The sequence below is a fragment of the Eulemur rufifrons genome, chromosome 3, assembly GCF_041146395.1.
Source record: "Eulemur rufifrons isolate Redbay chromosome 3, OSU_ERuf_1, whole genome shotgun sequence".
In the NCBI taxonomy this organism is placed as follows: domain Eukaryota; kingdom Metazoa; phylum Chordata; class Mammalia; order Primates; family Lemuridae; genus Eulemur; species Eulemur rufifrons.
In genome coordinates this window covers 61,447,432-61,468,014 of record NC_090985.1, presented here as the reverse complement: position 1 = coordinate 61,468,014, position 20,583 = coordinate 61,447,432, and the positions used below count along the sequence as shown (strand labels likewise).

General features: G+C 43.4%; 1 protein-coding gene and 1 pseudogene across 1 annotated transcript in view; both read right to left on the bottom strand.

The window, feature by feature from the left end:
* Positions 1-10,305: 10,305 nt before the first annotated feature.
* Positions 10,306-10,419, bottom strand: LOC138382087 (U6 spliceosomal RNA; annotated as a pseudogene).
* Positions 10,420-11,066: 647 nt separating this feature from the next.
* Positions 11,067-20,583, bottom strand: part of NIPAL2 (NIPA like domain containing 2) — an 86,058-nt gene continuing 76,541 nt past the window's right edge. Inside the window, exons 8-11 of the mRNA XM_069465603.1 lie at positions 19,835-19,923; positions 13,796-13,859; positions 12,573-12,667; positions 11,067-11,189 (exon numbers count right to left, since the gene is read on the bottom strand). Coding sequence (XP_069321704.1) covers positions 11,077-11,189; positions 12,573-12,667; positions 13,796-13,859; positions 19,835-19,923 — 361 coding nt within the window. The 3' untranslated portion in view covers positions 11,067-11,076. The remainder of the gene's footprint in view (positions 11,190-12,572; positions 12,668-13,795; positions 13,860-19,834; positions 19,924-20,583) is intronic.

Here is a 20,583-nt window from a genome sequence, read left to right as displayed (position 1 = left end):
ATGGAGGTCAGGTCACGTCGGGTCTTTTGACTGAGGCTTTTCTAGGGAATGATTAGTTAGGGGGCTGTGGTGATGAGCCACAGAGAGATGATGGTGGGGGCAGCAGAAGTGGAGACGCATCCAGGGCAAATCCTGTTCCACAAAGAGCTGCGATGAACAGCCCAATCGGGTGAGCATGCAGATGGCTGTCCGTCAAGATGGAAAACCCTAGAGTTGCATCTGAGAATGTCGAGGGAATTCGAAGGAGGGAAGGCACAGCTCTGGTGGATAAGAGTCAGAAAACTCTCCATCAATATTAGAGTGGGCTTCAAAGGGTGGCCAGGTTCAGCAGAGGGCAGGGGAGGCAGGTGACAAGGCCAGGAGCGGCAGCAGGGACAAAGCACGAAGCGTGGGCAGAACCAGGCCTTCACCCCCACCCCCCGACTCCCCATCCCCACCCATGGGGTGCATGGGAACTGAGGGCAGACAGTGGCTCACACTGGGGGGAGCTGGGGGTACTTCAGGAGGGAGGCCCAGGGAAGATGGGGAGTGTGGGCAGTGCTGGAGTAGGGGCTGTATGGGACCCCTCATGTGGCGGTCGGGAGCACAGGGGTGCCTCGGACAGAGCAGTCTGGCGGTGGGTGGAGAGAAGACAGAGGTGAAAGTGGGCACTTGTGTTAACACGTACTGAGATTAAGATGACGGGCTGCAGTCAAGGTGTTGTGGGCGTGCTTGGCTCTACCAGTCTGTGCTGATTTGCCTGTTGGTTGAGTTGCTCACAGAGTCAGTGGGAAGACTGCAGGATTAGGCTTGGAAAAGGAGAAGCAACCGAGTGAAACCAAATGGCTGGACGTACGCCGAGGTCAGGCTTCTGGCAAATGCTGGCTGGTGTCACTGGCACCATTATAACTGGACGCTGGATGCCACCACTGCTGGCAGCAAAAGAATCCATTTTAAACTGTCCCCATGCTCCAGTCCCAGTGCTCTGAAATGAAGCATCAGCTTCCAGGGGACGGGGACAGGGAATCTTGCCTCTTCAACTTTCATAGAGGAACGGGGTGGTCTGCTTCTCGGGAAGGTGTGTACCATGGTGGATCCCCCAACAGAGCACAGCACCAGCTGCTGGGAGCCCAAGGAGACAAAGGTCCTTGTGTGAGTTTGCTACATTTGCTGTAACAGAGTACCATAAAGTGGAGGACTTATTAATAAAAACAGAAATATCTGGAGTCTAGAAATCCAAAATCAAGGTGTGGGTAGGGTTGGCTCCTTTTGAGGTCTGAGAGGGAAAATGTGTTTCATGCCTCTCTGCTGTTCTGGTAGCCTTCGGGTGCTCCTTAGCTTGTCGACGGTGACCTCAGTATGTCTTCACCTTGTCTTCCCTCGGTGTCCAAATTTCCCCTTTCTGTAGGGACACCGGCCACACTGCATAAGGGCTCACTCTAATGACCTCATTTTAAAGCTGGTCACGCCTGTAACGGCTGTATTTCCAAGTGAGGTCACATTCTAAGGTAGTAGGGGCTAGGACCTCAACATACCGTATCCGGGAACACGACTCCACCCACACTGGGCCCCTGCAGTAGCAGGTTGTTTGGCTTTTTTGTGACTTTGCTTCACTTCTCTTCCTCTCGAGCACAGGATGGTTTTCATCCTGAGGATTTTAGAAAGATATTTATGTAATTGTCAATTTTTTAAATTATGGAAATTAAATAAATCTGCTTTGCTATTTCAATCATTCATAAAAATCAGTTAACAAGCTTTGGTTTGCACTCAGCGATTTCTGTTGATAGATTTGCTTTGCACACCGAGAGTGTCCCTGGCCACGGGAGGGATGTTTTTCCCATTAACTTTCTTGTTGTGGTACAAAAATCAGTCAGGAAAGTGAGGCTGTTCTCACTGCTTCTGAACTGAGAAAATATGCTCAGCACGTGGGCTGTGAGGGGCAAATATTAATACCAACGCGTAGCAAAGCCCTGGCACTCCTGGCCCACCCAGGAATGGCTTGTTCATCCGTGAGACCTCCGGCCCAGACATGCTTGATGTCCCTGTGGTTTTAAAGCCACACATAGGCTTAATGTCTGGGGCACCTCTGCTCGTCTGTTTGTATGAGTTTTTCCTGTCTTGTCACCGGTGTCTTCGCTGTCAACTCTGTTCCCTTTCGATCCTTATTCTGAAAGAGGAAGTGATGCCTTTGTGCCAGGCCCCGAGCCTCCTCTTTCCACAGTTCTTCCTACATCTTCCCTCTGAGGCCCGGCAGGCCAGACATGATGAGCTCTATGGTATAAGCGACAAAATGGGATCATCAGAGACAAGCACCCAGCAATCTCATCTCCCTCTAAAAAGGGCTAGAAAAAGGAGACTTGGGAGGTGACCCAACAGACCCTAAAATAAACCTGCACAGAACAAAAGGGAGAGAACTTGCAACATGGACGAAGAAAGCAAATCATCACTTTCTGTGTTCTTTGGAGAGGGGCTTTCTGTCTGGATGTCCAGCGAAGCCCCTGGGCTCAGGCAGAGCTGAGTAAACAGGAAACGCCAGGAAGCTATTTTTATTTGGTGCCGTCTTTACTTTCCCTTGTTTCAGTGGAAAATGAGTCTGGATTCCACAGAATTCCTTAGTGAACAACAAATATAACCAGAGGCAGTGCCAAGGCTGTCATTCCTCAGCAGCGGTTTGGACACATTTCTTCTTTGCGGAGACCTTGGAAGGCTCGGGCCTCGGCCGGGCAGGAAACAGGTGGTTTGCTTTAGAGAAGGCCCGTGCAACGGCCAGCCAGGCCAGCCCTGAGCCCCGGCGACACAGGCTTTCTGTCCTCCTGCGCAGGAGCCTGTTTTCCCACCAGCAGCTGAGAAGGGAGGTCGGCCCTGTCATGCCCGAGACAACAGTTAGTGTCCCAGGCTGCCACCGCAAGACCCCTGCGCCAAAGGGGGAAGATGGCCCTCGAGTACCAGGCTCCCTCAGTGTGGCCACCCCGTTCCTCAGGGCAGAGCAGTGGAGCCCCAACTCGGCACAGGAACCCCTACCTTGGTGAGAGCCTGGTGGGGTGCACTGCTCGGAGGCCCCTCCCCTCACCCCACCGGATCCATTTCTCTGGTTTTGCCAACATGACTCACCTGCTGAGACGTGCGCTCCCAGGTGAACAGAGAGTCAAGGAATGAGGTGTTTAAAGGGCTCTTTTTCTGTTGTACTCCTGTTTTTTTTCCTGTCTTTGTGACTGGGGGACAGACCTTTCTCTCCATGTTGAAAAAGGTTCCCAGCATATCTCCTGCCAGCTCGGTGGCCCTTTCTGCACCTGCCCCTCTCGGTGGATACCTTGGCCATCATTAAATGACCATGCATTGGGATTGCCATATGTACCTTTAGAAAATAACAACGTTGTAATGCTCATTAAGAGTAAACCTGGGCCTCGGCACGGTGGCTCACACCTGTACTCCCAGCACTTAGGAAGGCCAAGATGATGGGAGGATCACTTGAGGCCAGGAGTTCGAGACCAGCCTGGGCAACATAGTGAGACTGCTTCTCTACGAAAATTAAAAAATTAGCTGGGCTTGGTGGTATGTGCCAATAGTGCCAGCTACTCTGGAGGCTGAAGCAGGAGGATCACTTGAGCCCAGGAGTTTGAGGCTGCAGTGAGCTATGATGGTGCCACTGCATTCTAGCCTGGGTGACAGAGTGAAACACTGTCTCAAAAAATAAAATAAAAAAGTGAAGAGTAAGCCTGGGATCTACCAGGGACTTCTGTTCATTTTCTTGGGCCCACCTTCTTCTGTCTTCTATTTGAAGACTGTCGCCCACCATGTACAGACGCCCACTGAACAGTCTGCACTGTAATCTGAACACTGGACGGTCCTCCTGGCTTTCATGAGGCATTTCTCAAACAGGCTCATCCTTTCGCTTTATGGGGCAGCAGCCCGATCCAACTACTGTTTTCTGGACACCCACTGACCCCCGTGAAAATCAGCCCCTTTTGGTGGCCAGGAACAGTGTCTCCAGCCAGCAGGAGGAGGGCTGGGCTGTAGCTGTCAGCAGGCCATGAATTTTACACACCTGGGCCCCCCCGAGACAGACTCTGGTCTTCTCTCCCACACACAGCAGCTCTCCTGGTCGCCTCCCCTCAGAGTCTCTGCTTCTCTCATGGTATTTTCTTACTGCCCCTTCCTCTGCCAACAGATTTGGCTCTTAGCCCTCTTAACTGCCATGATGCCCTCTTCCCTGTAACTTCAGTCGACTACTACCCGTGGCTTGCCCGTGGCCCTTTGTGGCCTCCTCCTACCTTCGCACCTCTCCGGGAAGACTTCCGGCTTCCGTGCCCACTCCTACCTCCTTGCCTCTCCCCACACCTCCCAACCCGAGTCTGAAGGGCGAGGCTCTGGTTGGCCCAGCACGTCCTTCTCTGGGCACAGCTCAGAGTCACTGTCCAGCTTGTGGCCCAGCTCCACTTGGTCATCTCTGATAGGATGTCATGGGCAAATGCAAAACTGGAATTCAGTCATTATTTCTTGAATGCCTACTATGCCATCTTACATGGATAGCGAGTGCCTACAGAAGACACAGAGGAATGTCCTTAAGTTTTGATAGGGGAATTTTTGAAGATACTGATTATGTCCTTACATCCACCCCACATCCCTAGAAATGAAGTTAATACCATCATTGATCTCCCAGATCACACCAGGACTCTTGAATCTCCATGACAGTGGCCACTCAGGGCCTTCCAACCTGGCTTCCTAGTCTCACCGAGGTGTCTTCTTTATGTGCCCCACGCTGCAGATGTCCACCAGGCTCACTGGAGCAATTCAGGGTCGTCTTTGTCGTGGGGCTTCCTCCTATGGCTGATTCTCCATGAGCTTCAAAGACAAGCTCAATCCTTATATTAGTGTCCTAAGGTTTCCACAACAAATCACCACAAATTTGGTGGCTTGAAACAACAAAAATTTATTTTCTTCCAGTTCTGGAGGTCAGAAGTCCCAAATCAAGGTGTCAGCAGGGCAGTGTCCCCTCTGGAGGCTCTCAGGGAGAAACTTCCTTGTCTCTTATCAGTTTCTGGTGGCTCCAGGCACCCCGTGGCTTGTGGTTTCGTGACTCCAATCTCTGCTGCTGTCTTCACGAGGCCTTCTCTGTGCATTGTATTATCTTCTTCTAAGGACACTTGTCATTGGATTTAGGTGCCATCCAGGTAATCCAAGTTGATTTCATTCTCAAGATCCTTAACTTAATTTTTTGGCAGAGAATCTTTTTCCAAATAAGGTCACATTCACAGGTTCCAGGGTGTAGAAAGTAGACATATCTTTTGGGGGGCCACCATTTAATCCATCACAGTCCTCAATCCATTTGAAGACTGTCCCCTAGAACGTTCTTGCCTCTGAGCTCCCATGTCCTTTTTTCAAGTATCTTAAGGCACTTTTGACATTCTGTTATGCAGTGTAGGTACTTTGGCACTAGTGCTGAGAGTGTAGGTTACAGATTTAGATGTCCTGGATTCGCATCCCAGTGTCGCCACTTGCCAACTGAATGACACTGGCCAGTCACTTAACTCCTCTTGCCAGGGTCAGGACATAGTGAGGTGCCTAGGACAAAGAGTTTAAAGGAGCACTTGCTCTCAGGACTCAGCAAATGCAGGGGCGGCCTTCTCACCACCCTACAAGTAAGATTTTCATGAGCTCTCTTAAGTTTTGTGCGTTAGGCCTCTCTTGACCTAGTCCCTGTCCTGCCTCTTTTCCTGGTTTTCTAAACTGTAAAATGGGGATAAGGACCTCCCTGTTAGAGAAATTGTAAGAATCAAATGAGTAAGACAAGTAAAAATTTAGCACAGTGCCTGTCACATAGTAAGGGCTCAATAAATGATAGCAGTTGTTTCTCTGATTAGAGAGTATACTCCTGAAGAGTTGGTCTTCCTGTCTAATTCATTTTTATATTCCTAACAGCCTTAAATTGCCAAAACTTAGAAGCAACCGAGATGTGTTTCAGGAGATGCATGGGTAAAATGTGATATATCCAGGAAATGGAATACTATTCAGCATTAAGAAGAAATGAGCTATCAAGCCATTAAAAGGCATGGAAGAAGCTTAAATCCATTTTACTAAGTGAAAGAAGCCAATCTGAAAAGGCTAACCTACTATGTGTGTGATGACAACATATGACATTCTGGAAAAGGCGAAACTCTGGAGACAGTGAAAAGATCAGTGGTTGCCAGGAGTTGAGGGGAGAGACAAGTGTACGTGCCATTGCACACTTGTCCAAATCTGTAGAGTATACAACAGCAAGAGTGAACCCTAATGTACACTAGGGACTTTGGGCGACTGTGTCAATGCAGGTTCATCGATTGTAACAACGTGCCGCTCTGGTCGGGGATGTTCGTGGGGGAGGCTGTGCATGTGTGGGGGGTGATGGGTAGATGGGGTTGTCTGTACCTTCTGTTCAATTTTGCTGTGAACCTAAAACTGCTCTAAAAAATAAAGTCTATTAAAAAAACCCCAAACACATTGCATTGAAAATAGTAGGTGATTGACTATGTTTGAGTGAATTAATGAACATTTGCTAAGTTTGAGGCATGTGGTAATTGGGTTAGTAGCCTATAATTAGGCAAACAACCCAAGCTTTGAGTCCCTGAATCAAGAGTTCTTGAGCTGATTCATCTCCTTGTTCATGTCTAGTGTTTAGAAGGTTTAGGTCAGGTGCTTTGGACAGAAGAAGTAGAGCCCAAGCCTCAGAGCATTTCTGAGGTTGGTTTTCAAATTAGAACCATGAAGAAAAGGCTCTGGAAGTGGGATGCGTGCATGCTGGGAGGACTGGCTCGTGTCTGGATAGCGGCAGCTCAAATGTGCAAAGTGGCTTTGGTCCATGCGTGCTGGTCCCATCAGGAAAGGTTGGGCTCCTTCTTGGTTACGCACTTGCCAGCTCCCCGGGGAGGAGATTCTTTCCTGGGACATGGAGACTATCTTGCATCTTGCCTGGAACTCCATGAAACTCTTGGCAGTGCCTGGGCCCAGCTGGGTGCACCCCAAAACCCCACATTTATTTGATATAGGGATCGATATTCCTTTTTTACATTGTGGTTGGGACTCATTAACTCTAAATAAGGGCCAACATTAAAGGAAGAGTTTCCTCCCTTTCTAGCAAAAAAAAAAAAAAAAAAAAATGTTTCCTTGGGCCACAGATCCTGCAACTGATTTGCTCTCCTGGCACAGGACAGCATGCTGTGTGGTACCCTGAGGCTGGTGAGAAAGGGAACACACTCAAGAATTCCTGGGTGGGAAGGCTCTTCCCTGCATTTACCACAATTGCTAAAACACTACGTTTAATAGCCCAAGACTGGTCTATATTTGCATGGAAAATGTGTATGTGTGGAATTTCATTTTATTTTTTTACTTCAAGATGGCCCTAATAAGAGCCAGACTGTTGATGAGTCTAATGATTAGAAGCAGCCTCTAAATTCCCCACACAATCATGTTGGGTTCAATTTCGAGATCTTGTTCTAATAGCTCAAAATGTGTGGTGTTTATCTAGCAGCCTCACTAAAAGATTCCCATCCACCGGTGCCAAACACGTGCATTAGGTTTGCAGCTGCCCAGTTCAAGGACTGCCTCCGTAACCAGCCACAGGGTTTAAGTAAAGCAGTCTGGAAGGGCACTGGGAAGGTTCATTTTAGTAACTGCTATATTTATGTCCATCATATCACTATTAAATTGGCAGGCATGAGGCAGCCTTCAGTGCAGCTGAGCGTGTATAGTCACCATTCCTGGATGAGCTGTGTGCTTGGAAACAGGAGCACAGAGAGGGTTCTTGGCTTCAGGAACTTGGCTCAATGTTTCTATCCATCTGAGTCATGTCCACCATTGCACCTGCTTCCTTTGGAGCCAAACTTACACATTATCACCATTACTCTTTCATAGCACTGAAATTGCACTAATCTAGGCAATCTGCCTTTCCCCTTTCTTTCTCTGCCACAGAACAGAGTAACCAGGAGTGTGTGAAGTGTGGGGGAGGGTGAAGTATAGATCCTGGGTCACTGCTTAAGAAATGTTTTTATTGCATTTGTTTTCAAGTGATTCTGGTAATGAAAGTATTAGAGTTACAGGGCAAGCAAACATTTAAGCTGAAAGACAATCAGAGGGTAAAGGCCTCTGCTTTTAATCTACTACATGAAAGGTAATCATTACTCATTTCCAAAGCGATTATCAACTTGCAGTGTGGGACTGGAGAGGCTCTTATAAAACAGTGGTGTTCATAAGAGAACCACTGACTGCAACAGGGAGAAACGTGGACCCCAAGGATGAACTCATCACTTCCATTTATAACTTATATAAGCAAAAAGATCCAAATGTAAATATCGAAACATGGTTCCACACCCCCATGGTATCTGATTTGTCACAAACCATGAACTGTCACTTTTGAAACCCTTGAATGGCCAAGGTAACAGCAAAGCAGCTACACAGCAAGGGAAGAAGAGTCTAGACCAGGGGTTGGCAAACTATAGCCCATGGACTGGCCGCTTGTTTTTGTAAATAAAGTTTTACTGGGACACAGCCATGCTCATTTGTTTACATATTGTCTATGGCTACTTTCTATGACTGTATGTGCTACAACGACGGAGTTGAGTAGTTGTGACAGACACCATATGGACAACACAACCCCCCAAATATTTACTCTCTATGTCTTTACTGAAAAAGTTTGCCAAGCCCTGGTTTAGACAAATAGTCAGATGAGCCAAGTGTTAGTTAAAGGTCCTCAAATCACAATGCTAAGAGAAGGCCCAGCGTGGCTTTAGTTGTTGTCATGCACTATGTAATTTTAAAAATCTTACAAGCCAGTACAACTAAAATTACTATTCACCTTGCTTGAGAGCAGCAATATGGAAAGTAAAATTAGGCCAGAATATATCATATATGTTACCTGGACTTCTAAAGCATTGCTGGATTGCTGCAATGTGCATAAGTCAATGTCATTTCTCAAAACTTTTAATAGATGCAAATATTGACGGCCACTAAGGTACCTGCATTATGATTATGTCTGTGCAAAATTCTTCAGTGCTCAAAACCATGCACTGTAGCTATCCATGTGGTCCCCCTTGAAGCAAAGTCTATTACTTTCCCAATCTTTAAAACCAGTTTTAAGAGTTACCAGAAATCTGTTGTGTAAGGCACCAGACACATTTCTTAGTTGAGCTTTCAGTGCCAACACACGGGACCAACTCAGTAAAACATGCCATAAATTATGTGACTGTTTTATCTGAATGAATGTGACATTTTCCACAATGGCAGGAATTGTTATTAGGAGTTTAGGAGCCAGACGTGGGCTCTGGGTTATTTTTCATACATTGATGATGAATTCGAATCTCTTTCCTTTGCTGCCTATCTGGTCAAAAGTGTAGGTTATGACAAAGAATAAAGCTAGGGGGGAGGGGATGGGGGAATGCCTACACAATGAGTGCATTGCGCACCGTTTGGGGAATGGTAACGCTTGAAGGTGCTGACTCAGGAAGGAGGGGTGGGGAAGGGAGGGACATATACCTACATGATGGGTGCAATGCGCACTGTCTGGGGAACAGACACGTCTGGAGCTCCGACTTGGGGGGAAAGGCGGTACATGGGCAACGTATGTAACCTGCAATTCTGTATCCCCCATAACAATAAGATGAAAAAAAAAAAAAAAGAATAAAGCTAAAAGACCTGAAGCCATTGAGATTACAGTCTCAATAGCTCTGAGTTAACTTACACAAACACAAGACAATTGGCTGGAACAATATTGGATGGACATGTCAGAAGTGATCTGAAGTTTTGAAATGTCATTAAGGATAGGGCTTATTATTTGATGTTGGTTACAGTGAAGGCTACCTTTTTCCTCTCATTTAAATATGAGGTAGATCATAAACAACAGACATTATTATGGATTCCACCTGCAAATGTATTTTAGTAGATATGTAACTAATTTGCAGCAGAAATGCCATTTGGGGCACAGGAGCACCTGGGCTTCCACCTGAGGCTCAGGTCTGGCCACCTGGCTGTGTTCTCCATGTGCATATTTAAATGGCTGAGATGCAGCTCTCTAACCGCTACCTTCCTTTTACCTAGAAGAATTCAAAAAGCTCGAGATAACGACTTAGGGAGGAAATGGTGTGCAGTGAAACACATCACTAAGAATTTAAATATGCTTTTTGAGACTTGTGTTGAGAGTTAACACACATAAACTCACTTGATAAATTATAAGATCTATAACAAATAAAGGCATAGGATATGAAGTTTTTCTTCAGTCTCAATTCAAGTATAATAGAATCATACAGCTGAAGAAAACATCACTATTCTATATTTTTATTAAAAAATAAACATTGGTCTTAATGTTTTTTTCCCCCAAATGCTTCATGAATTTATGTGTCCCCTTGTGCAGGGGCCATGCTAATTTTCTCTGCATGGTTCCGATTTTAGTGTATGTGCTGCTGAAGTGAGCACAGTCCTAATTCTTAAATCTTCTCTTTCTTACACTTAAAAAGTCCACCAGCCATGGTCTTTTAGTTTTGGTATACACCATCATAGAAATGCCATTTATAAATGTTAAAGAAACCCTTAATTTTCGAAGGAGGGTTTTAATAGCACAAGTTTTCAGAAAAGATGACTTGCTATTCTAATTTAGGACTACAAAGGTGAGATTTTTATGGGGAGGCTCAAAAAAGTTGTCCTAGAAAAAAAATGAACTCAAGCCTTTCTTTCGGGAATGAGGCTGTGGGGCTGAAGTGTCTCTTTAAAGCCACGCAACCACAAGGCACGTGGGAGAAGCAGCCTATGTGTTCTGTGACCAAATGGCGAATGTACGTTTTTGTGCAACATTCCTGCTTGAGCAGCCAGGCTCTAATTAAGATCTAGCCGGTGAAACGATCACTAGGGAGAGGTCCGGGGTGTGGGCACACTTCAGATTGCATTCCATGACAGCATTAGACTGTCAAAGCTTAGGAAGGCCTGATTGTCCATAGACATTGAGGTGGGGGGGAAGGACTGAAAGGAATGCTAGCGCATGTCAGCATAAAATAGCTGCTGACACAAATTGAACATGTGCAATTTTTTAGAGAGGTGGTATCGAGTAACAGGCCAACAGCCATCCCTCTCGGCATTTTAAACCTCTTTCTTCTCTCCACTTTGGCTCTTTGTTGAGTCGCTTCCATCAGGCAAAGTTCCATAGGATAAGCTATTTGAATCTGGTTGTATTTTGTCCAACATTTGTTTCCCTGTGGAGATAATAATCGTAAAAATCTTTTGAGGTCTTATAGAGAAATAAGTCTTAATAATTTCTCTTTAATCTAGGCCACATTTAATCCCCCATTTCTTTTTATGTTCCATGGTCACCCCCTAAACAGAAGAGATAAATGTCAAGTAAACAAAGGCCCACAGAACCACATTGTCACTCGCTTGCTGTGTGATCGTGCCCTGTCCCCATGAGAGCTGCCTCCCCGCCCCGCAGGATCTCCCTGCTGGGCACGGAAATCAGGTTGGTCGCACGAAGCATTCACTCCTCTTTGAACGTTTCTCCCCAGGGTTCTGTCTTCCTTTCCATGTTCAGTTTAATGTATATAACAATATAGAAAAATAGCCTTCAATAGCTTCTAAAGCTTCTAAAGCTTATACCGAGCCTGTGTATGGGGCTTTGTGAAGTGGAAAATGGAGTTAAAAATAATTAAACTTTATTTCCTACCAAAGAAGCTCTCACCATACAAGTCATCTCTCATGCATTCCCTTGCCGTGAACACCAATGCTTGCACTGAACGCTCCTGGCTGATCAGATGGCTCAAACGGCAAAGAGGACACGGAGTTCATTTCAGAGGGCCACGTTCCACAGTCTTGGGATGAGGCTTTACTAGTTTTTGCTTCAGAGGCGTGGTGCTAACAGAATGGTGGAGGGAGCTGTGAGAGTATCTGCACGCCTGTCTGCAAACTGATAGGTCACCCTGAACGCCCAGGTAAGCTGGAGGCTGCTGGGGGTGAGGTGGGCAAAGGAGGAGGTGAGGACACAGCAGACTGTGTCCTCTGTCCTGACTTCACTTCTGTTGTCTGGATGACTAAGCAAGTCATTTCCCAGTGAGAGTGAAACGGGAAAGATGTTGCGTGTTAGCTCAACCTGGATGAGTGTGGTGAGGAGGAGGGGAAGGAGCTACTCGTGTCCTGGTGACTGCGATGAATGTCACTGTTGGTACCACTGTGCACAAGCCATCTCAGTCTCCCCAGGAATGATGTCCCTTAGCTGCCTGGCCCTCACCCTTAGATGTTCCTTCAAAGGCTCTCCGAGTGGCAGGGGTCTGCTGTTGGTAGCCATTCCCACTCTTTTCCCTGCCCTTTTCCAATTTAAGGAAACCCACAGCGGAAATCCCTCAAATCACCCAAATCAAGAAAACATGGTCAGTTCTTTTACATCCCCAGTGTTCTATGCAAAACTGAAATTCGACAAATCATTATTAACATTTACACTTAAAACACCACCTTAGGTTTCATCATTAAATGCAAATTTTTTTGAGGGCAAGAATTATGTTTTGTATTAACTTACCACCCAAAATAATACCAACAATTATTAATTTCTGAGTATAAAATTTTCTATTATAAAGAATGTATATTTTTACCAGGAATATTTCCAACATCAATATAAGACTGTTGCAGATGTTCCTTTTCTCGATTTCTTGTGACCAAAAACACGCCAAGGAATGACAGAAAACACCTGTAGGAATAATATTAATAAACAACACAAGAACACTGAAACAGCTCATGATATTAAATAACTGAGCTCCATATTCTACATGATGACATAAATTCCATTGGTTTTGTTCAGCTGGTTTCTCATGGTAAGCTGCCTAGAAATTTTCTTAATTGTTGCAGCCAATAATATTTGTACCCAGAACCAACACTTGGGCAGTTTCCAATAAATCTCTGCCCCAGGTTTTTACCATCTGGGGGATAATTCAGGCTACAAACCCTTTGGGTAGACACTAGGTCTCATTTTCTATCCATGAATGCCCAGACCCATTACTGTCAGGCAACACAAGTGAAAAAATAATTTATTTTTTAATTTTGTAAGAAATCTAGTTGTCCTTGGCCATAAGAGCAGTCATAGTTTCCAGGCCCCTGAAGTTTGGCCTCGCCCAAGTATTTTATGAAATTGAATTTTCTAGATAGATGGTTTCCTACGCTGAAAATAGTCTAGGTTCAAGTTTGCATAACAATGGTGATGCTGAATATCAGATCAAGAAGCTGCTAAGCTTTAATGGCATCCACTTGGAGTTGATGGAAACTCTTGTGCATTGGCAACATGCTGTCAAAGTTCTGCTCTCTGTTTGTAAGCAATGCTGCCAGTGATGCCCACCAAATCTCCAAGGAGAGTTCAAGCTGCACACTCTGACACAAGAGAGGGATGCTACCAGCTTGATGTCATCAAGTCCAAAGCAAGGGGTCTGCTCAGCTTGGTCTTTTATTATATTCTGAATGACCCTAGAGGCGTTGTGGTTCTCTAACTGAGATCTAATCTAGGGGTTCCCAAGGGTGAGATAGGTCTGACAAAGCACAAAAACACTGTGAAGTTACTACAAGGGCCAGTGGATCTATCGTGACTTTGGCTGCAACTGAAAATCTCCAATGTTCCAGAACCCTCAGAGGGTACCTAAATCACAAAGCCATAGACACTGAGCTCTGTGTGGGGTGTTAAGTAAAAAAAAATATGTTTCTGTTAGGAGCTCAGGAAGCTGATGTTTCTTATACTACTTCTCAATTTTCTACACCTCAGGGATAAGGCCAAAAATCCTATATAAAAGTAATAGAATTTCACATATCTACCTCTGAGACATTTACTCACCCAAAAAGATATATAAATACAGTGAGAAAAGCGGCACCCAGGAATTCCTGATAAAATATGATACCTGTAACAGGAATAGAATACAAAACGAATTTTGAGGTAAGAATATTTATAATAGCTATAAATTGTTCTAAAAATTATGTTAATATACTATTTTTTTAAGTATAGTTACCCTTAAAATGCATATATTTTAGTTTGGTTTAAAAAACATTGCATGCCATACTTACATTTTAAGTTATTCCCAAAAAAGCAAAGATTTATAGACCTTATATAATGGAATTATCATTATTATAAAATTAACATAATTGACATAGCTTTTGAAAACAGAAATTTCTTACCCAGTCCAGGACTGCCCCACTGGAACATGCAAGTAAACAGGACCCTAGTGACCGTTCCCCACCTACAGTTTTAGGGTGGAGTCAGCAAGCCTGGCCTGAGAGTCTGCATGGACTTGGGGGCTTCTGACGTGGCAGCCACCCCAGGCCAGCTGCTGCCGCCCATGCTGTTACTCTTGGCGATGCCCTGTGATCTGCTGGTTCGGCCACCTGCCGACTCAGGCGCTGGAGGACACTTTAGCAACTGAAGTGCTGCCTCAGCTCTGCTCCCCACTGCCATGGTCCCTTCTCATCTGCTGGTCTTCCCTTCTGGGTGAAGGAAAAAAATGATGCATCGTCTACTTCAGTAAGCTTTTCTTCTCTCCCTGTTGGTCTCAATGATTTCTTCTTGGTCTAAAGTCCCAAAGCCTCCATGAAGTTTTTATGAGATAAGATATCTTTAAGTTATGGATCGCCTGGAATTAAATTTTGTGTGTATGGTGTTAGCCTTTCTGGTCAGCCAACAAATACTTACTGAGCATCTCCTGCGTGCCAGTCACTGCTCTAGGTGCTGGAAATACCGCCACGAATGAGACCAGAGTCCTGTCCGCAAGGAGCTTTCTCAATCTTAACCTTATCTTCTCACTTAGAGAATGAACTTCTTACAGGAAAAAGCATTTTTCATGTTATTACATACTTCCTTGTAATGATTTTAATGTTTTTACATTATTCTATGTTAATGCACCATAATATTTATTTCTCCAAAGGCATTGTTTCTAAATTTTTTTTTTCTTTTTTTTTTAATGAGACAGAGTCTCACTCTGTTGCCTGGGCTACAGTGCCATGGCGTCAGCCTAGCTCACAGCAACCTCAAACTCCGGGGCTTAAGTAATCCTTCTGCCTCAGCCTCCCAGAGTGCTAGGATTACAGGGGTGAGCTTAAATTTTTTTTCTTAAGTAAAGCAGCAATGACCTTCTTTAGTACAGGCACATCTTGGCAATACTGTGGGTTTGGTTCCAGACCACTATAATAAAGCGAGTCACACCAATTTTTTGGTTTCCGAGTGCATACTATACTGTAGTCTATGAAGTGTGCAATAGTATTATGTCTAAAAAATACTGTACATACATTAATTAAAAATATTTTATTGCCAAAAAATGCTAATGAGCACCCGAGCCTGCAGCGAGTCATAATGTTTTTGCTAGTGGGAGGGTCTTGCCTTGATGTTGATGGTGCTGACTGATCAGGGTGGTGGCTGCTGAAGGATGGGGTGGCTGTGACAATTTCTTAAGATAAGACAACAATAAAGTTTGCTACATCAATTGCCTCTTCTTTTCACAAAAGATTTCTCTGTGGCATGCGATGCTGTTTGGTAGCATTTTTACCCACAGTAGAACTTCTTTCAAAATTAGTATCAGTCTTCTCAAACCATGCCACTGCTTTATCAGCTAAGTTTATGGAATATTCTAAATCCTTTGTTGTCATCTCAACACTATTCACAACACATCTTCATCAGGCATAGATTCTATCTCAGGAAACCACTTTCTTTACTCATCCATAAAAAGCAACTCCTCATCCATTTAAGTTTGATCATGAGATTGCAGCAATTTAGTCACATCTTCAGGCGCCACTTCTAATTCTCTTGCTATTTCCACCACATTTGCAAGTTACTTTCTCCATGGAAGTTTTGAACCCCTCAAAGTCACCCGTGAAGGTTGGAATCAACTTATTCCAAACTCCTGTTAATGTGGATATTTTCACATTCTCCCATGAATCATGAATGGTGAATCCTTTCCAGAAGATTTTGAATTGACTTTGCCCAGATCCATCAGAAGAATCACTATGTATGGCAGCTATAGCCTTGTGGAATGTATTTCTTAAATAATAAGACTTGAAAGTCAAAATTACCCCTTGATTCATGGGCTACAGAATGAATGTTACATTAGCAGACATGAAAACAACACTAATCTCCTTGTACCTCTTCATCAGAGCTCTTGGGTACCCAGGGGCATTGTCAATGAGCACTAATATTTTGAAAGGAATCTTTATTCTGAGCAGTAGGTCTCGCCAGTGGGTTTAAAATATTCAGTAACCCATGCTGTAAACAGATGGGCTGTCACCCAGGATTTGTTGTTCCATTTCTAGAGCAGAGGCAGAGTAGATTTAGCATAATTCTTAAGGGCCCTAGAATTTTCAGCATGGAAGATGAACACTGCTTTCAACTTAAAGCACTAGCTACATTAGCGCCTAACAAGAGAGTCAGCCTGTTCTTTGAAGCTTTGAAGCCAGGCATTGAATTCTACTCTTTGGCTATGAAAGCCCTAGATGGCATATCCTTCCAATAGAAGGATATGTTTTATTTACCTTGAAAACCTGTTTAGTGTAGCCACCTTCATCAATGATCTTAGCTAGATCTTCTGGATAACTTGCTGCAGCTTCTATATTAGCACTTGCTGCTTCACCTTGCACTATTATGTTATAGAGATGGCTCCTTTCCTTCAACCTCACGAACCAACCTCTGCTAGCTTCAAACTCTTCTTCTGTAGCTTCCTCACCTCTTCCAGCCTTCATAGAACTGAAAAGAGTTAGAATCTTGTTCTGGATTAGGCTTTGGCTTAAGAGAATGTTGTGACTGGTTTGATCTTCTCTCCAGACTACTAAAACTTTCTCTTATTCGTGTATTCACTGGAGTAGTACTTTTAGTTTTTTTCAAGATCTTTTCTTTTGCATTCACAACTTAACTAACTGGCAGTTAGTTAGCTAGTTAAGGTTTTCAGCCTATCTCAGCTTTTGACAATCCTCTCTCACAAAGCTTAATCATTTCTAGCTTTCGATTTAAGTTGAGAGTTGTGTGACTCTTCCTTTCCCCTGAATACTTAGAGGCCATTGTAAGGTTATTAATTGGCCTAATTTCAATATTGTCATGTCTCAGGGAATAGGGAGGCCCAAGGAAAGGGAGAGAGATGAGGAAACAGCTGGTTGGTGGAGCAGTCAGAACACACACAACACTTATCCATCAAGTTTGCCATTTTATGTCTGCAAGGTTCCTGGTGTCCCAAAATAATTATAATAGTAGCATCAAAAAGCACTGAATATAGATCACCATAATAGATATAATAATAATGACAAATTTGAAATAATGTGAGAATTACCAGAATGACACAGAGCACAAAGTGAGCACATGCCATTGGAAAATGATGTTGACAGGCATGCTCAATGCAGGGTTGCTACAAACCTTTTATTTGTAAAAAAACAATGCAAAGCACAATAAAATGAGGCACGTCTCATCAACATACTTTTCCCCAGCATTTTAGTATTTTTGCTGTCATTAGAATGGGTTTCTAGAAGTGGAATTTCTGTTTCCAAGTGGAAACATTTTTTCTTTTAAAAAAACTGTAGTAAAACATACATAACATAAAATTTACCATCTTAACTCTTTTTAAGTGTACAGTTCAGTAGTGTTAAGTATATTCACATTTTTGTGCAACCAATTTCCAGAACTTTTTTCCATCTTGAAAAACTGAAATTCTATTCCCATTATACAACTCCCCATTTCCCCAGCCACCGTTCTACTTTTTGTCTCATTAAGTTTGACCACTCTAGATATCTCATATAAGTAGAATCATACAATATTTGTCTTTTTGTTCCTGGCTTATTTCACTTAGCACAATGTCCTCAAGGTTCATCCATGTCATAGTATGTTTCAGAACTTCTTTCATTTTCAAGGCCATATAATACTCCATTGTATGCATATGCTACATTTTGTTCATCCATTCATCTGTCAATGGACATTCGGGTTGCTTTCACCTTTTGGCTATTGAGAATAATGCTGCTATGAACATGGGTACACAAATATCTTTTTAAGATCCTGCTTTCAATCCTTTTGGCCATATGCCTAGAAGTGGAATTGCTGGATCATATAGTAATTATATTTGTAATATTTTTGAGGAACTGCCACACTGTTTTCCATAATGGCTGTACCATTTTACTTTCCCACCAACAGTGCATAAGGGTTACAGTTCTCCACATCCTCACCACCACTTGTTATTTTCTGTTATTAAGAGCAGCCATTCTTCTGGGTGTGTGGTGACATCCCACTGTGGTTTTGATTTGCAATTCCCTTATGATTAGTGATGGACATCTTTTCACATGCTTGGTGGTCATTTGGTGAATCTTCCTTGCAGAAACAACTATTCAAGTCCTTTGCCCACTTTAAAAATCAGGTCGTTTGTTTTTTTGTTGTTGATTTGTAGAATCAAAGAGTGCAAACATTTTTAAGACTCTTGATAAAAACTATAAAACTCAGTTCTAGGAGGCTGGTAACACACTAACCAGCCCAGGAGAGTGCCTGTGATACTGTAGCCTTATCAACTTTGGCTATTGCAATAAAAAGAACAAACAAAACTCGAAAACTTGACTCATTTGGCAGGTACAATATGGTGTCTCATTTTAACTTTAAGCTTATACTGTTTCATGGAGGCAGAGAGGAGAAGTTAGTTAAGAAGCTTCACTCCATTCCACGTGCCAGTGACATCAGGGGAATTGTTATGACTCCCGAGATGTCCCAGCCTCCCTGCCTTACAATTCCTCTGTATGGTGAGTATTCAGACCCGGCTCTGTTGTCCTTCTAGAAAATCTTATACTCAGGACAACTACATTCTTTACACATCTTTATGCATATTAATATTAACTATTAGTCTGTATGTCGTTCCTCTAACTCTTTTGGCCTTATTTTCCTTTTCCAGTCCTTCTAGGACATACCAATATGCAGGCTTCTCTCATTTTCTTTTATTCATAAGCATAAAATACGAAAAAAATAGATGTCCTGGGATATAATCTTTTTCTTGAAATATACGTTTTAATTTTGAGAAAAAGAAAATGCATTAATTACTTTTAAATATTGCCCACTGATAGTCACATTGTTTTCCAAGAAATAAAAAAGATGTGCCAATTAGGAAACAGAAAATTCCTAATTACCTCCAAAATACATAAAGTTTACATTGGGAAATGAACTCCCAAGAGAAGAAGGTGGTAAATACATCAAATAAACCAATGAACTAGGGCATACCAGTACCAAATTTAGAAATGATATACTTGAATCTACTGTATTTTGGTTTGGACCAAGTTACAAATTTATATTTTTTGTTTTAATGCTGTCATATCTGTCACATTTTAAAAAATTGTCCATAAAAATAAAAGAACTGCAACAGTAGCAAATAGAAGCCAGACAGCAAAGGTTTCTATTCTCATCTGTCAGGACTTCCCTGCAACACTGAGTTCGGTTTTGGATCAAGCTGGTGGGCATATAGGAGGGGTTAATGGAATTGGGGATATTTGGCCCAGAGAGAAGACTCACGAGGACCTTTCAGTTGCTTTGATGATCAGAAGGGCTGGCAAGGGAAAGACTCAGGCTGAACTAAGATGAGTGTCTTTAATTCACAAGGAAACTAATTTCAGTTCCAATATAAGGAAACACTTTCTAATAATTAGAACTCTCCAAATAATGAGAGTGGTCCAAAACAGAACTGAGCTGACTCAGGAGGCAGAGAGCACTGGGGAGCATTCAGACCTGTCCCAGAGGGCATCATGGAGGAAACTGAGACACAAGGTGGAGGCTAGGGGGATACTGACCTTAAAACCTAAGCATCCCTCAATTCTCTCATTTGCTCTGAGAGAAACTTCATTTATGCTTGGAGTCACCTATGTACAGGAAACCAGAACTCACCTGCAATAATGGCACTGGTTGTAAAGAAAATATGGTTAACTGGCACCACCGTCGTTGTATTGTAGAGTTTCGTGGCTTGATTCAGGAACCTAGAGCAGAAGGCACTTACTGAAGCTCTGGCTTTAAGAAATACTCAGCAATAAGTTAACAATAACTTCAAGCAATGCATGTTCTTTAGCTACAACTACAAAGGGAAAGGAAGTGCAGTGAAAGGGCATTTCCAATCAGCAGTCATAGCTTATGTGCATCTGATGTATGAGATCAGATGTCAGGTTTTATGGTCTGTTTAAACCAACAACAGTAACAATGAAAAGCAATTAATCATATTCTGAGGCCACAGAAGTTTGAGTTGGAAGCGATTCAAGCTGCTGGACCAGTATCACACTAGGACTGATTCATTAGGATAGAACCTAGAATCTGTTAAATATCGTATCTGGGGAATAGCATAGCTATCCATTGACATGCCACGTGCCAAGAAAGAAGATGGAGAAGTAAAGGAATGTTTAATGTTTCAAAAACAATGCTCAGTGCTCCAGCTGCAGCGCACATGTGGGAGCTCAGCTTCTCGCTCTGGCCACCAGCATAAATTCAGGTTCCCACAACTGTGCTGTGCTGCCCTGTCAGGGACTAGATTGTTTTCCAAAGCAGTGAATTGCACTGATACCACCTGGGTACTTTTAAACAAAGGCACTAATGCCTAGGTCTTACTCGAGAGCAATTGAAAAAAAAAAATCTTTATGGGTAGAGCC